The sequence below is a fragment of the Watersipora subatra genome, chromosome 1, assembly GCF_963576615.1.
Source record: "Watersipora subatra chromosome 1, tzWatSuba1.1, whole genome shotgun sequence".
Lineage (NCBI taxonomy): Eukaryota > Metazoa > Bryozoa > Gymnolaemata > Cheilostomatida > Watersiporidae > Watersipora > Watersipora subatra.
In genome coordinates, this window is record NC_088708.1 from 17,717,965 (window position 1) to 17,735,845 (window position 17,881).

The 17,881-nt window shown below is 36.9% G+C and overlaps 2 protein-coding genes across 3 annotated transcripts; both read left to right on the forward strand.

Annotated features, from left to right (window-relative positions):
• Positions 1-97: 97 nt before the first annotated feature.
• Positions 98-12,942, forward strand: LOC137386083 (WD repeat-containing protein 70-like). Of its 2 annotated transcripts, XR_010977817.1 has the most exons (17): positions 98-170; positions 1,030-1,108; positions 1,280-1,363; positions 3,706-3,833; positions 3,957-4,088; positions 4,235-4,294; positions 5,300-5,433; positions 5,646-5,799; positions 6,772-6,848; positions 7,379-7,650; positions 7,988-8,072; positions 8,191-8,329; positions 10,558-10,738; positions 11,134-11,250; positions 11,488-11,659; positions 11,797-12,220; positions 12,328-12,942. XR_010977817.1 is itself a non-coding variant. In XM_068072762.1 (16 exons), the coding sequence occupies exons 2-16, from the start codon at positions 1,102-1,104 to the stop codon at positions 11,879-11,881; spliced, it is 1,827 nt and encodes a 608-aa protein (XP_067928863.1). In that variant the 5' UTR covers positions 98-170; positions 1,030-1,101; the 3' UTR covers positions 11,882-12,942. The 2 variants fall into 2 exon arrangements, 1 of the variants encoding a protein (XP_067928863.1); XM_068072762.1 differs by having other exon boundaries at positions 11,797-12,942.
• Positions 12,943-13,186: 244 nt separating this feature from the next.
• On the forward strand, positions 13,187-17,119 carry LOC137408124 (transmembrane protein 17B-like). Its single transcript, XM_068094515.1, has 5 exons — positions 13,187-13,310; positions 13,934-14,037; positions 15,744-15,857; positions 16,382-16,573; positions 16,736-17,119. Exons 1-5 carry the CDS (start codon positions 13,187-13,189, stop codon positions 16,838-16,840), a joined length of 639 nt encoding a protein of 212 aa, XP_067950616.1. The 3' UTR covers positions 16,841-17,119.
• Positions 17,120-17,881: the final 762 nt, after the last annotated feature.

Consider the following 17,881-nt stretch of genomic DNA (forward strand, 5'->3'; position numbering starts at 1 on the left):
ACGTCTTTCCTGATATAATACCGCAGCTTACCGTGCGACAGTATTGCCGGAGCTAGATATTTTATTTTTATATCTGCTTTAGACTAATTTTTTTGTCGTAGTCGTAGCAGTTTAAACTCATATTTGAATGCATTCAAAATATAAATGAACAATCGCCTACAACAAACATGGTATAACACAAGTTATGCTTTAGTTTTTAGTGTGCGATATTTTTAACAAAACCTTTGATATATGTTTAAAGTGCCGGACAAAATAAAGCAAGAACTATAGTGCCATTTTAAAAATCAAAGATTATTACTACGTAATAAGAATCGTGTACGAAAAATGAAGTATTGCTTATTCCTACCTATATTATTGAAAAACACACTATTTTGTATTAACTAGATTAGGCCCCATGGGATTCACTCTTTTGTATTAATCTCCAAGGGCTAGTCTGAGATGTTATAAAATGCACCCTTTTCACTGACTTACACATTAATAAAAAAAAACTACCCCTCATCACTCCATCAGTCATCACTTCACACCACAGACTAATTGCCCATTTTTTGGTTCATGAATACCCCTTTCTACTGTGTTGAACTCAATGAGACAGGTTTGGCCCCTATCGACTGCACTAAGCTAAAAACAGTGTCTGGCCATCAAAAACATCCCTAAAACGTGCTTTTTTTCGAGCCCTTGGGGAAGAAAACTGAGAGTGAACCCCCTTGAGGAGTAGGCCTATCCTATTAATCTGTGACATCAGTTTAAAAGTTTTGATTACTTTGTTGTGTTTTAGTTTTGATATTTGCATCACCCGATACTTCCATGTGATAATTCACAATCATATGATATGTGTGTTCCGTAATTATTTGATGGCAATTTAGATGATTTGAAAATTACCACAGCAGTAAATCCAATTGATGGTAGACTTAGTAAAAGAACATGTTCAAATTTGATTAAAGTTTAAACTATAAAACACTCTGTTGAAAAAAGACCTTAAAATTCTTGCTTGCTATAGCTTCATATTGCACACATAGATGTACATTGCAGAAATGAATATTCCCTAGATGTGAGCTTTGCCTAGACTTTAGCTGTGATAAGGCCTACTGGCAGTCTTCAACAATGGCAGGTAATGATTTAAGTACAGCACAGGCTTTAGAATTATCATGCAACCAGTCTAGTGTTTGACTGCAGCACTGAATTTTGTGATGCTGTTGTATAACTTGATGTCAAAGGAAATTGTTTTTTTTGCTCCCAATCACTTTCAACTGTGTCAAGGCAATCTTTAACAAATATTTAGGTAAAGAAACCAGAAACTTTGATTTCATGGCGATGTTTGAAGAAGCCAGAAAGACTGCTGTAGAAAGAAACCATGACAAAGTTGGTAAGACAGATAGCTTTTATATATTTCTGTTTGTATTACACTAATAATCAAGCCAACTATTTTATTGTAGAAATACCTAAATATTTTGATTACTCGCTCGTTATCTAATATGTCCTTATGATATTCAGGTATAACTGCCTGTTAATAATCATTTGACTGTTATTATCCAACATTTAATAACAATATTTTTATGGCTCCTCGCCTTTAACACAAATGATGAATGTTTAAATCTATGATGGAAGCATCATCAAGGATGATGCTATTATAATAGCATCACTAAGGATGATGCTATAGTGGACTATTAATAGCATCATCCTTGATGACGCTATTAATAGTGAACTATAAGGGTTTTAGCTTTGGGCAGCATATGTCATAAGCATATTACGTTGCATTCATAAATCTTAACTCTCTATGTAAGATCCAACTAGTTCAGTGTAAGTTACCTTTGTATATAATGAGCAGCTATATTGAAGAACCGTATTACTAGCTGTATTGGTTCTATACACCCTACTATGCCACTTAGCTAAGTTAACATAGTTTAGAGGTGGCCAATTCTGGCATCCTCCAATACTTAGTTGTCATGGATTGGAGATTGTTGAGTCTGACACCCAATTAAACCTTTGCAAATAGTTGTGTCTGGTGTGCTTCTAGACCGAATTGGCATGGTTTGAAAATTTTTATGTTTGGCATCTCATCAGATCAAGTCGACGCAGTTTTGTGGTTAATATGTATGATATCCATTTAGAGTTTGAATGCGGTCACTAATCCAAGCCACCCCAGTTTAGAGGATAATATTAGCACAACTAGCATTAGCTAGCATCTCTGTGATACCCCTACAAGGACACCATTGAATGTATGCATTGTTTTTCATGACTGACCAATGGCCTTAATATCTCTTTTATAAGTACAGTCATACCTAGACATATGAGCTTGATGCTTTCCTGGACTGAGTGTGTATATCTCAAAGCGATATTTCCTATATAAAATTACTAAATATAAATTAATTCGTTTGTTAGTACTATGCAAAGACCACCTAAAACGCGGCTATTACGATAAAAAAAACTTGTTTTTAATTGTTGCATTCTATTACCTACGCTCACAAAGTAACAAATACCTATTTGTTTGTATGGTTTGCAATAAAATGTAACATTACTATGTATAGTAGGCCCCTACTGTATGGAGTTCTTACCTTCGAAACGGACGTAGTCGTTAACGGCGGTGTGAGAGAGACTTGACAGCAACACGTTTAATACACTAGGTTTGTGACCCTACCTAATAGAAACTTTGAATTTAACTTAAATGAATTTAGCTTACTAAACGCACACCTAAAACTAAGTTTTGATCCTTTACTAAATTTAACTCTGATTCTGTCTTATTTTAATTTTTTATTGTCTTTTTCTGGCTTCAGGCTTTTGGCTTCGCTTTCCCCATAAGTTTTAGCCGGCCGTTTTAAAACTTTTTGCAAACAAATTCAATGAAAAAGACTGAGCGATGCTGTTCACATACTTCACCACTTGGTGGCCGCTTAGAGAACCGGTGGGTATGTTCATATTTCAGTTTCCTTGTATCTCAAGGTAGAAACTTGCTTGAAATTTTGCTCGCATCTCAATTTTCTTGTGTATTGGCCACCTATATGTTGAGGTATGACTGTACTAATACCCTGGCAGGTGACTGTCTGATATGTCAATAAAGCACAGAGAATAAGCATATGCACAATTATTCTAAAATCATGAAAGGCGAGGTTGGCGGAGGTATTAAGGAGCTGGACAGTGAAGCTGATTTGAATCTCGTATACTGCAATATTTTTTCTGAACCTCCAACTGTGGCTTCGGATGGGCATGGTTCTTATTATAATGAAGACTAGATGAATGCTTGGCGTTGCACGGGTATTAAAAAAGTTTTTATACAGAAAGTTTATTTTTACTCAACATATATCATTCTAACTTTCACATAAAGGTGTTTGTTTATTTCTGTGTCTGTTATAAGTTTAATTAAGTTTATGCTATACATACATATACACTGTATAGCATTTTGGGGAAGTCTGAGGACTTTCTTTAGTAGTTCAAGTGAGTGCGCTAGCTGAAGCGTGAATATTTTAACCAATTGCCATTGAATATTGGCGGGTGGAATAAGTATGTGCACTAGAACCTGGGTTTCTGAGTTCAATTCCAGTGCGATGCGGGTTTTTATTCCTAAGACTTTTTCGTTATAACTGGACATCTGGATGACAGACCGACAAGTGAAAAACAACACAGATCTATATATATAGTTTAGCTTTATGTTAGAGTGAACCCATCAGTGTCATGATCTCTAATATGGTACATCTATGTATATGCTTGTAGCTACTCTTGAAGAGCAGTATAGAAAGTCAGTAGAAGATGCTGCAAAAAGAAAATCTCAACCCGACCAATCCACTGGTTCAAGCTCTGACACGCTAGTTGGTCCTCCTGTTCCTGCAAATCTTAAGATGGTTGGTGTTTAGTGATAGTTTCCTAGTATTTGGCAGTGTCATGATAAGTAATATATAACTATCATTGAAATGTTACTCTCTTGTCCCATACATGTAGCAACTGGTTTTATGTTTTTACAACAGAAAAGCCATGATGCCGAGACCTCCGAGTCAGAAGAGGTCGTCGGTCCGATGCCACCTGCTTCACTCTCATCAACAGTTTCTCAGAATCCCAAAACTAACGAGGAAGATGAGCTAGAAGAGGAGGCAGAGGAGGTAAGTATACAGAAGATAATATATTGTAGCAATGGTAGCTTTTTCTATACGGAACATATTTTTAGGTAATTGTTTTGGTTGTTAATTGGAAATCAGACCTATGATTTACAAATGCTGATTTTCATTGTCACTATTTTGCATTGTAGACTTTAGACCAGAAGATTCCAATGACAAATGAAGTTGTAATGAGGCACGGGGTGAAGACTGTGAGTATTCTCCACCATAGAGTGATCTCCACCATAGAGTGATATCCACCATTGAGTGAACTCCTTTACACACACTAACTTGATTTTCGCTGGTCACTTGATCATAAGCAGCAGCCAAAGTGATTATCAAGGTCACCAATATCAAATGACACACATATAAATCAAACCGGTTGCTGGGTCCAGTTGAAATTGTTGCAAAACCAAAAAATCAATGGTGTTAAAAAACAATAGCAATTAAAAATTTCACAATGGAAATACATATGTTGCCAGTTTACTAGTAATATACTATATATATAATAATACATATCACTAGTATTGTTTGAGTTATATTTTAGGTAATATCACATCACTCGGCTGTTACTAAATACTTTCATCGTTGCGATAGGCATTTGTAATACAATGCATTGTCAGAACGAAATAATGTTATCGTGTGGGTACTTACTATCAAGTGATCACATAATGTGGTTACCGACGTACATTTGAGTGATCACATGATATGGCTACCTACTATCAAATAATCATGTGGTATGTTTGGCTGCTTTTAAGTGATCATATTATATGGTCAGCTTCCCAAAATTGATCATATGATATGGTTACCTATTACTGTAAGGCCTTGTTTCTTCTGAGAAAAAAATGTCTAAAACAGATAAAAGATTGATGCTCGGCTACGAGCATCAAAATTTACTTGCCTGCGATTTAAAATGTAACTTATTTTTGAAGAAAAGCCAGTGAAGCTGTTTGTACACTTTACAAAGTTATTTTTAGTTAATTTCTTTCTCTTTTGTTTAGTTCAAATTTTTCGCCTTTTTTAAATTTTTTTATTTTCTCACAATTTTATGCCTAATTCAAATAGTGTACTATTTCTGAGGGTATAAATACTTGTTTTAGTCTTTGATTTTATCAAACTAAGATGGAAACAAAATTTGAAACACGGTATGAACTCTTATATCTATGTTGTATTCGCAGCCTGTTAATTATTTTATATGTATTGTCTCATCTCTGCAGGTCTCAGCGCTGGCGCTAGATGTGGCTGGAGCTAGGCTTGTGACCGGCAGTTTTGACTACGATGTAAAGTTGTGGGACTTTGCTGGCATGGATTCCTCTTTGCAATCTTTCAGGAAGTGTACTCCGTGTGAAAGGTTGGAATATGATTTATGTGCTCATCGTAGGCATGCGCTTGTTACACTGGTTATGGAAAAAAGGACATTCTAAAAGATTATATGTCAAGCATACTCTGCAGTGAAATGTTTCTATAGACTGGCTCACCTCTTGTCATAATTTATAACATGTCATAGTTATTTGTACAACGAAAGGTCTGTAGACACGTATACATATGACATTTATGTTGCAGTCATGCTATCCACAGCATCGAATATAGCTGTACAGGAGAGAACATACTAGTGGTAGGAGCTAATGCACAGGCTAAAGTTCTAGACAGAGATGGATTTGAGGTGATGGAATGCAAGAAGGGTTATCAGTACATAGTAGATCAAGCATCTACGCAGGTTTGTATTTCTTATTCACCTAGTTCAGGGGTCGGCGACCTTTTCTACTCAATGAGCCATTTGAGTGAAAGGAAAGCACACGGAGTCACAAACCATTTTGACCTCATACAAAGATATATATATATATATATACATATTATGTGTATATAATTATATATACACACAATATGTATGATTTGTACAAGAAACTATATTATAGTACATTTATGACATTAAAGAACTGCTGTGGAGACCAAAGAATTTTATTTCCACATGTAACAATAACCATTTTACACTTGGTCAATGCTTGATTTTAAATAAAAAATCCAGTGTCTTTTATTTAAGAAATGCTAATCCAAATAACGAAACACACCCTGAATGAAAAATGCAAACAAATATTATCTGCTGGCATTGAACCTGACAATTCAAACCAGAAAATATGCAGTCTGCTTCTGTGTACTGGAGTACACTATGTTAGTTGTCCATGTAGCATTAAACATTGTTATTTTCAGAGATTTTCCGTTTTGTGGATTGTGTTTGTTGGATTACTACATCATTTACCTGTCTGATAGGTGTTGGAAAGTCAATAAATCATGATGGTAGTGTGCTGGGTAAATGCGGGCGACCAAAGATGTGAGGTAGGCCAGGCATTCGAGTTTCACATATGGGCTGATGTGACACATATTTTGGCGATAAAACATTTAAAATGTTTTTTAATGTTACGAATTCACCATGATTTTGAAATTATGTTTTTAAACTAAATTTAATTTTTGTAAAATACTCAATATTTATTCTCATAAGTCACAGGGAGCCGCAACAGAAAAATGAAAGATCAAGCCCTGGCTCCTGAGCCAGGGAGTGACTTCTAACCTAATGCATCTCTTAGCTCGCAAACACAACATTTACCTGCTGTTCATGAATAGTTCCTCTCTCACTTAGCTGACAGACATGCTTTGCCTTGAAACTAGGTCACTCGCTTTTCTTCTGCTGCAGGGTCACACGGCTATGTTGAACTGTGGATGCTGGAACCCAAAGGTGAAGAATGAGTTCATGACCTGCTCGAATGATGGGTGTGTATCACAAGATCTGTTTGTACATTTACTAGTCTACTTCTATATATATGTGTGCGCGCGTATGTGTCAGCATGTGTGTGCGTGTGTACATGTGTGTGAACACACCAGCTTATGAGTGTCTTTTTATTACTCGGCATTCTTTGATCCAATTCACCTGTCTCTATACCACCGTGCTATTCGTTGTTATCATCCCGTGTTTTTCTCTATTCAGCACTATTCTCGTGTTTTTTCAATTGCTTTATGAATCTCACCTCTACCATTTATGTGACTATCAAAGCGCCACTCTGTGTCTACTTAGCCGTGGATTTGTACAATCTATGTGGCATCACCTACGATATGTACTAATGGATTTTGTGGTCATTGAGTCTTCGCATCAACCGATATATCATTCATATGTACCATTCTATGTGCAGCTAAGCAAGTTATTTTTGACTTCCTTTGTGTTACATTCTCAACAGCCTCCATCGCTGCTTTCCCCTCTTTCTGGACCTTTTTTGTAATGGAGTCGCTGTCCTTTTCTTTGACAGCACAGTCAGACTATGGACAGTCGACAGCATCAAGCACCGACATCTTGTCAAGCCGAGAACTTCCGTCGGGAAGAAGAACATTCCGACCACATGTGCGTTTAGCAAGGATGGCAAACTGATCGCTGCAGCATGCCAAGACGGCAGCATTCAGATGTGGGACTACAAGCGATACGTGAATGTAGCAAAGGTGTGTCGGAAGGCTCACACCAATGGCTCCGATACGTCATGCCTGTCCTTCTCGTATGATGGTCTCTCAGTTGCTAGCAGAGGAGGTCAGTTTTACACAGCATTTATTTGCCCTAGCATGTTTTTCATGGCATAAGAGAAGATAATTTGCCTAGAGCTGAACAAGCTGTTTTTGACGCACCAACATTTGATTGGCACGTCAGATGCCTGCATATGCAGACTGTGATGTGTATAGTAAACATTGTCAATCTTATTCACCCCCATTTATACTGTTTGCTCTTTTCCAGCATGCAATCAGAATTTGATAGTTGTAGCAAGCAGCTGGTTGTCTGTTACAGTTTTCTAAAGGCGTCATGTCGTTATTTCGACTACACAGTGTAAGAATTGTTTTTGGTGGCTGCCTGATTTCTTAGTTTTCTCCAGGTGATGATACAGTGAAGGTGTGGGATGTGAGAAAACTCGTTGAGCCTGTGGCTGTCGCTGCCAATCTGTTTAACAAGTTTTTAATGTAAGTACATGCTGTACTTAATTTAAGTATTTGCAGTTGACTTGGAATTGTAGATGCTCTGCATGGCTCACTCAGTTGATTTTTGCTCTATGGAGATTCATAATTCGTCTTGTTGCAGGACGGACTGCTGTTTCAGCCCAGATGATAAGATGGTGATGACAGGTACTTCCCTCAATAGAGGGGAGACGGAGGGCAAACTAGTTTTTCTGGAAAGAAACTCTCTCCAACGTATCATGGAATCAACAGTGTCAGACTCGGTAAGTCTTTCTGACATTCCTTCCTTTTTTCATAGTGATGTTATTCAGCCGCTAAAATAGCAACTTAATTGGTTTTTTCCTAGAGTATTCCTAATAATAGACTGTGCTGTGTGTCGTCTCTGTAAGAGTCTTTATATACTAGAACCTAGAGCTGCATTTCTGTGTATATTAGCTTGAAAAATCTGAACAAATTTTGGTTTAGTTCTCAGACAGTAAGCTGCATCCTCTTCAATAGCTGTTTTCATGCTTTGAATGGGTTTAGAGTTGCCCACTGCTGACAACTTTGGAGTTGCCCACTGCTGACAACTTTGGAGTTGCCCACTGCTGACAACTTTGCACCCTACCGTTTCAGCAATTCAGAGTCGCGCTACAGAGCTTTCCAAGATTCGCCATGTATTCCTCAAAATAAAACTTCTTAAAGTAGACTCGCTTTCAGGTCACTTTTTGATTCATGCATAGTCAACTAGTTGCACTAATTAATCCAGGATGTCTGATTGCGATTTAATGTTTGTGTTCTCCATTGCTGTGTGCTATATTGCAAGATCTCAACAGAACTTAGTATACAGGTCACTTCAGAGGTTGCAGAAATTCTAGCAGAAACAGTAGTGAGTAACAGTAGAATGTTTCCGTAGCAGAGACCCGCGTGGTTGTGTACTGAAACAGGGCAGTATCCACCTGTTTGAAAATGGTACTGCGGGGAAAGTTCAAGAGGGGTACTGAACGCCCTCTCAGTGGGGAGGGGGGTCTTGGGGTTCTCCCCCGAGAAAATTTTTAGTATAACTAGTCAAAATGGTGCAAATCTAGCACACTTGGCTCTTGATGGGGCACATGTTCTAACAGCAAATTTGACATTATAATCAAGTTTTCTAAATATAAAACTGTTTATTGAGTTTGTCTTTAACAACGCTTATTAAAAATATAATGTGAATGAAAGCTGCTAAAGGGGTTGGCCACAGCTAGCATGAGGTAGAATTATCACCGGGTACATTGCTGAATGGTGTAGGAGACGAGTAGTCTCCTATGAAATAATTTAATTAAATAATATTTTAGAGTTAAAAAGTAAAATTAATAGAGCACCATGTTAAAAATAATGCACTTATACTATAGTCTATAATACTGAGCAAGTGGTAGATTTAAGTTTGAGCTATGCATGTTACATGCATAGCTCAAACCTAAATTTATTTCTATGAACAAAATCTTTTGTACATAAGCATTCATTTACATATCTACTACTACAAAAAATACAACCATGTACAATTGTCTCTGTATGAAATGCTTGGAAGCATTCCTTTCGGTAAAGCCCAACGCTATAACGTTGTTGTTCGAACTAGCAAAACGATCGTTTTTCTCTGTATATCCCAAGTATAATAAAAGTCTAAAAAGTTTACATCACTTCTCTCATCTGAATTATTGTTATTCTAATCACACCAAAAATCTCTTACAATCGGAGGATCAAATAATATTTTATTTTACCATTTTGAAAGTCGAGCCGATGTTGACTGGTATTTCCAGCTTTTATTCTTTTCCGAGGAGGCGCGATTTCTTTAGCACAAAGCAACGCCTTTTGGATAATCGGTTCATATCTTAATTTATCGACTAATATCTTGTTGATGATATTTAAAACTTACTAGCATTCATATCCTTTGTTTAACGTTACGAGACGGCAGCTTTATAAACGTCTACCGAAAGCGACATAAATGCCGTTTCCCCACGCAACCGATAAACGACATTTTGGTCATTTCCTCAGCCAAAGTGTTAAAATCAAGCAAAAATGACATGAATTCCGGGATTTTGAGCCTCAAAAAATGGTACTGCCATGGCAGTAGCTGCAGTATAGGAGGATACGGCCCTGTACTGAAATATGCTGAAGTTCGGTTACCTCTACCGGGAAGAGCTTAGCCGAGCAGTATTGATTCGAATCCATCAGCAGTGAGCATTTCTATGATGTCGAATAGTACTCTCACAGCGGATGCCTTTGCACAAATTTACCGAAGCAAAATGACATCAAATGCATTCAGGTTTTACCATTACTATGATTTGGAGTGGAAGCAACTCCAAACCCACTTGAAGCACGAGAACACAGTGAATAGGGCTTGTTGAGCTTTTACTGGCATTAGTAACAAACCCTAGGTATGGAGTCAAGTTGCAGGCATCACAGTATTCAAAGGGTTTGTCTATCTTTATTTCATTTGTAGACACATGTCTATGTAGAATACATGTACTTGCAGCATGTGGTGAGATGTCTATGGCACCCACGACTTAATCAGATTGTAATTGGCACAGGTGATGGTTTGAGCAAACTATTTTATGATCCTGAGAAGAGTCACAGGGGAGCCAAACTCTGCGTTGTCAAAACTGAGCGCAAGAAGAATGATGTTCAATTCGTAAAGAACCAGCGTATCATAACTCGTAGGTAGACAAGCTGATTTTAAAGGTGCACTAAGCATACTAGGTTGACGTATTAGTATTCCAAGTATATTCGGTTGGTGTATGGGTACACCAAGTATATCAAGTTGGTGTATGGCTACACCATGTAGACTACTGTATGAGTATATACTAAGTATATATGCTGATTGTATACGTATATGCAGCTTGCACAGACATAGCAAGTGTATCTTCTAGTTGTACGAGTATAACAAGTATATAACTACATATGCTGGTAATACGCTTTGATTAAACCTAAAAAAATTTAGTTTAGATTCATAGAATCTTTTATTATATTAATTAAAATCTCCATATTGTTATTTATGCTGATATGTATGTACCTCATGCTAGACCCTAGATTCATGCTGATATGATTACAGCATATGCACTGAAGATGTTTCGTGAAGACAGAGAGATGAGCACGAAGAAACAAGCAGAGAAAGCAAGGAAGGACCCTGTCAAATCTCACGCTCCTCTCAAACCAATCAGTGGCTCAAGTACGTTTATCTTTCTAAGCTTCCTCTTGCCATTACACACATTCTAAGCAATCGTTCTACTCAGGTGCTGATGATTTAGTTATTTTTGCATTCTTTTAGTTTATTTTGGCTCGCCTGATTGTAGCATGTGTTTCACATATTCTCTTGGAGTTTGAATGTTCTTTAGCCTCTCAAGTTGGGTTGACTTGACCCTTGAACTACTAAATCCATAACATTGTATGCTTGGTTTGTTATCAGTTGGGGTGGACGGACGTGTCATGGCTCACGGCTCCACCCTATCCCAGTATGTCGCTAAGCAGATAGCCACACGCAAACCCGATGAGAGAGATCAGGATCCTCGTGCTGCTATTCTCAGGCATGCAGAGAATGCTGCCAAGGACCCCTATTGGTCAGGGCATGCCTATGACAAGTAAGTGCCATGCTAGGGTGTCATATGACTTTTATTTTAACTCATATCTGAGAGCGTTTCTCTTGTCTACCCTGTGCTCTTTTTAAATCTGTCATATCTGGAATGGTCAAAAAATGATCTCTTGATTCACATTGAAGGACTCAGCCAGTTACTATTTTGCAAGAAGAGGAAAAGAGCGATGAGGAAGACGATGTTCCGGTCTGGAAAAAACCTAAAATATGAGGTGGCGACAAAGTGTTGGTTTGCTCGTGGTTAGAGCATCAGACAGATGTTACTATAGAAGTGAGGAGGGTCTTGGTGTGATCAAACAATGTGGTGACTTTAGAATTACATCAAATTGTCAGTTTACAGTTGCCATTCTGTTTTCACAAATGTAAATATGTCAGATGATGTACATATAACATATACATAGAAATATCTGTTAACTCCGGATATTAGCAGCTCTGGAGGTCAGGATGTTCATATACTCTTTATATCGCTAGTTTCTGTGTTGCAAGATTGTCTGCCAAATGACAGCTTTAGTTTCAATCTCTATATGATAGTGCTTTATCTACGTATATGGTAGAGCTCTATCTATATGGTAGTGCTCTATTCACGTATATGGTAGAGCTCTATCTATATGGTAGTGCTCTATCTACGTATATGGTAGAGCTCTATCTATATGGTAGTGCGCTATCTAGTTACATCATTTTACAGGCATTCGATATAATGACAGATGCGATCTGTAAGAAGGCTTGGCTTTGGAGTAATCTATTTTTTTATTGGTTGTTATGCTAGCATGAATACAAAACAGACCACATTATTACCTAAAATTTTTAGAACTTGAATGTTACATTATTCTTGCACCAAATCATAAATCTCAAATTGATAGAGCTGTTATCTCATGCCTGGACTCCAATGTTCTCGATTTAGCTTACTTCCATCTGACCTGTAGAAATAGTTGATTGACTTTTTCTAGCCTTTGAATCTCAGGCTACTTTGCTATTTCATTTGGTGTGAACTCCCAACTGTCTCATGTTCCTAACCTAATACGCTAGGGCTTCTAATTAGCTGTCCTAAATGTCTTTAAGAGCCACTCGCGTGGCTAACCTCATCTTTTTCTCTTTACAATGTCATATGTTGATATTTACATATCTGTAGCCTTTGCAAGATGATGAATATTTGTAAGTATTGCTCACTAAAACAATGCATATTAGTTGTCATTTATTACTTAGTTTGATATGATACATTATAGTCATGAGAAGAGTTTTGGAGTTATCGTACCCAAACAAAATTAAGAAAGTCATCACTCACTAGTTCTACGATTTCATTTTGGATCATTAGTTTTAGTTAAACGTATATATCTATTAGCAAATTATGTTCATCAATGCAAAATATAAATGTTTAGTTTTACAAATTTAAACTCCTGGAGTTGGTGCTTGTTTACGTATCGACTTTTGTTTATCGTGAGCAGACAATTTCTCCATTGAGATACATTACAAATTTGATAACTTTAATCGGCGCTTTCTGTTTACACCACGTGACAGCATGGCCGATCATGGTCCAGGCTTACCCAGCAATGTTAGAAAGGTTGTTACAAAAGTTACCAACAAGCTTTTTGTAGATCAGCATTCATATTTATCTCATCACAGAACCAAAGATGTTAGAAAAGGTAAGGAAATGGATTGGAATGGCAATTAAATAATCGCTTTTCACGTTTTTATATACGCATTTCATCAAGCGTTGAGAGAAGAAATGAATCAAATTATCTTCAATTTTGTTTTTGACATTCTGTTATGTTACTGTGAGTCTAGTTGGTATTTTTTGCCATAATAGACGTTGAAAAATTGGCTTACGCCCATTGCTAATCTATAAATGTTAACCAAAGTTCGTTTATTTTTACTTACTGGAATCGACATACCGTAAGCTACTTTAAAAGTAATAGGTCTTGAATATATACATCGATGATCTAAATTCTTTAACAATTTTACAATATTTTTTGCTGAGAATCACTAGTCTTACAATTTAACTCAGGCTGCGTTACATGTTTGACAGTCCCAGCAAATACATCTGCGCTAATTTTTGTAAATATAACGACAAAGTTTTAATGATGAGTTTCGTCATTATCTGTTTACATGTTCATTGCATTTTAAAAGCTAATGCGTTATTTTAAATTACTTTGCATCCAGTTATTAATTTATTTGAAAGTAATAGTTGTAGGTCCATAGTTTTATTTTCTCTATCTATTTATGTTTCTATTTTAAAGCTTTCTTGTTTTTCTCTGCGTATTTTTAGGCAATGAATACCTTACAAGCTTGCCACTACAAATTGCTCTTTATTTTAATGCTTTCTACTTTCCTGTATGGGTTATTTCAAGCTGCATTACCTACCAAGCAAAGGTAAGCATGACTAGTTTTGCTTCAAGTGAAGTGTAAATTTGCTTTTGTATTGGTTTTACTTATTTTGATTAATTTAATGTGTCAGCAATACAACAAGGATGTTTCTGTGCAGCACCAAGCTGCTACGATGACACACCAATCTCCCCTTTGCGACCAGCTTTTACCACCACGGCGATACATGCCCACAGCAGAATGCTGTCACTAATCTCACAACTGTCCTTACTGCCAACCCATAGGCAAACCAAATCAGCAGCCTGGCTGCTACCCGATGGACTTTCAAGGTTAATCTCTACACCACAGATTGCTTGTCAGTAGAAGCATGTCAATACACACGATCAGCTCACTTGCTCTCCCACTGAGGCTTCTGCCAAACATCTCTTCAACGCCTGTTTATATAGCGAGACCTGTTGGTCTCTCGGCTTTCCTGTGAAAAGCTAGCTTTTCAAAGCCCTGGCTTTCCATGAAAGCCAGCTCTGGCTCTCCATGAAAGCCAGCCTCGTGTTACCGGCTAATCACTAGGAAGCCTCGAATATTTACATAATATCCCAGTGTCTAGTCAGTAAGAGATCTAGTGCCTTGCTTATGTTTGCTCCATAATTAATGCTGAAGCTAAATGAAGAGTTTTAGGAGCCATTGCTTTTTTTCTGTAAAGCTTATATTATCTCATGTCCATATCTGCATACACCATTGAGATGAAAATTTGCGGTTTCATCCTATCCTATCTTCGCGGTGAACAGTTGAATTTCTGATTTTTTAGTAACTTTCGGTATTTTCTGTACATCAAATGAAAAATAGTACAAATTATTCCTGCTCAAGTTTTATAATTGACTGAGATTTTACCAGTTTGACAATCAGTTAAGTTAATGCAGCGGTTAAGTTCAACACACCCTCCGGCCTCTACTAAGTAGTGTAATAGGTGTGTAATATAGGTTAGTGTAATAGTGTCTTTAGTTGTTTCATTAGTTTCTGTATGGTTGTTACGGAACGCTTAAAAAGCTAGCTTTGAAGACTGTACACACTCATATTTGCTCTCATAGTAACTAGTCATTTTGAACAACATGTAGGCCTACTATGCACATGCTGCAGTGTTTGCGGAACATTATGTATTGTACACACGCTGCAGTGTTTGCTGAATATGATGTAATGTGCATATGCCGCAGTGCTTGCTGAATATGATGTAATGTGCATATGCTACAGTACAATGTTTGCTGAATATGATGTACTGTGCACACGCTGCAGTGTTTGCTGAATATGATGTACTGTGCACACGCTGCAGTGTTTGCTGAATATGATGTAATGTGCATATGCTAGTGTTTGCTGAATATGATGTAATGTGCATATGCTACAATGTTTGCTGAATATGATGTACTGTGCACACGCTGCAGTGTTTGCTGAATATGATGTAATGTGCATATGCTGCAGTGCTTGCTGAATATGATGTAATGTGCATATGCTAGTGTTTGCTGCATATGATGTATTGTGCACATTCTGCTGTGTTTGCTCTGTGTGATGTACTGTGCACATGCCACAGTGTTTGCTGAATATGATGTACTGTGCACATGATTGCTAGATGAATGCATGTTCCATAATCACATTCCGCTGCATATTCCAAATGCAGTAAAATGGATCTTTTTGATCTAGCCTGGTTGGGAAGGTCTCGCATACCGGTAGTTCAGGTGAAAACAAAGATTTATTTCATATTTTAGTACTCTTGTCTAGATGAGCTTTACCGAGTTGTGGTCATCGCTCTAGTCGTCATGATGTCCTTTGTGGAGCTCATTCGTCTCTATCTCGGTTACCTTGGGAACCTAACAGAGAAGGTTTGTATACAGCAGCTGACATAGTTAGTTATCAAGACTACAAGGGTGTCTTTACTTACCTATATGCTGAACATCCAAGTTTAAGGCAGTGGCTAGAAGATTACCGTGTCATAATTGACATTGTTCAGCTTTCCTGTCAACATGTTTGCTGCATTTCAGAACATTTTTGCTGTTTGAAAATAAATACCGAGTATGTAAATAACTTCCCTAGCTTTATTAATATCTGTGTTTATTATAATATGTGTTATTATTATTAGAATATGTGTTATTATTAGAATGTGATTATTAAAATATGCGTTTATTAGTATATGTGTTTATTAGAATTTATGTTTATTAGAATATGTATTTATTAGAATATACATTAATAGGATATGTGTTTATTAGAATGTGTTATTAGTGTTATTAGGATACGTGTTATTGGTATACATATTACTAGAATATGTGTTTATTAGTGTACATGTGTGCATTTATTAGAATATGCATTTATAGGCTATATCTCCCAATTATTATGCTGGTTTTCACAGGTGCCAGAGCTAGCAGGCTCCTGGCTTCTAACCATCCTTTTACAGCTTCCGTCCTGCCTCTTTCTTCTGCTCAACTACAGGGCTACGAGGAGTCTGCCTCTAGAAATAGCCATGAACGTTGTTCTCGTTACCTTTGTATTTTGTGAGATTATCATTGGTGCAGTTGCCTTGAACTCCATGGTTAACTATCAGGTAGGCACTCTCTCTCTGGCTGGCTAATAATCATTGAATATTTTAGCACGTTCACTAAGCTCCTCGTTTGTGGCGTGTGACTCGTGTGCTTTTTAGTGCATTGTGGGTATGTAGCTGAAAGTTTGTCGTTAATAGTCAATATTCTTTCTCATCGCATTGCAGGCCTCCCAATTCCATATTCAGCAGTTTGTGAAAGCAGAAGATGTGCCGGAAGAGAAGGCCTCTGAACACTATCCTGGTGAGATAAACCGACGCAAACAGCAATGAGTTCTTTTAGGATGTTTGAGATGCTTTGTACTATCGACATGTTTTTTTGTTAATCAGTGTGCGAAATATGATCTCTTCATAGGCTTTTGTTATAATCTATTGCTAAGTATTTCAAGACACTGTTTAATATATCTTGCAGGTCTTATTTTTTACACAGTGCTCGAGATACGAGCATAGTAATTAGTATTTTGAGCTCTTCCATCTCCCCCCTTCATTAGAAGCATCATTATAACATTTCTCCTGATGCATTTAAATATAAATTATGCAACAAGTCTTTCACCCAGTCAGTCTTTTGCTCTAATATTCTGGAACAGGCGTTTTATATATTAGTTTCTTGTTGCAATTGCTGGTTTGGGCATTAACTTAGTAGCGTAATAAGCATGAGTGATTATTTAGACTCGTTATGCGCTCTTCCTATGTTTCTAAGTTAGTCTTTGATTAAAGTCAGGATCATATTAATGCAGCACACTAGTAGATTTTGTCTAGTGTATTTCTTATCATCAAATTTTTTGAGGGTGAATGCTTCTTGCGCAGAGGCAGCAGGTATGATGTATCATGTATCTGCCAGAGCTAGTTCTTTTCTTTGAAACATTGAGGTATTTCAGAATATGTATTTTATAATAGAGCTTATTTGTAGGATAAAAAAGAGATGATGGTTTTAATGAAGTTTTATCACTTATTAGCCTTCATAGAAACTTGCACAAAATTATTAATATATTTATAACACTCAGGTCCATATTTATTACCTTGGAATTATAATAACTTATTATTACAAATATTTCAATTCTCAAAACAGTAATTTATTCATAGTAGAAAAGTATGTTCTTCTCAATCTTTGACTTGTACTTTGCTAGCTTTAGAAATGGTGATTCTATTTGAAGATGTTGTATAAATCATGATGTGATGCCGAGCAAATTAGCAGAAGTGTCACGATTATAAAATATACATTTGTTCACAAAATAATACGCCGTTACACAATCCAATCGAAACTCTGCTCAACAACAAAAATTTGTTGACGACGTTTGTCATAGACTCTAGATT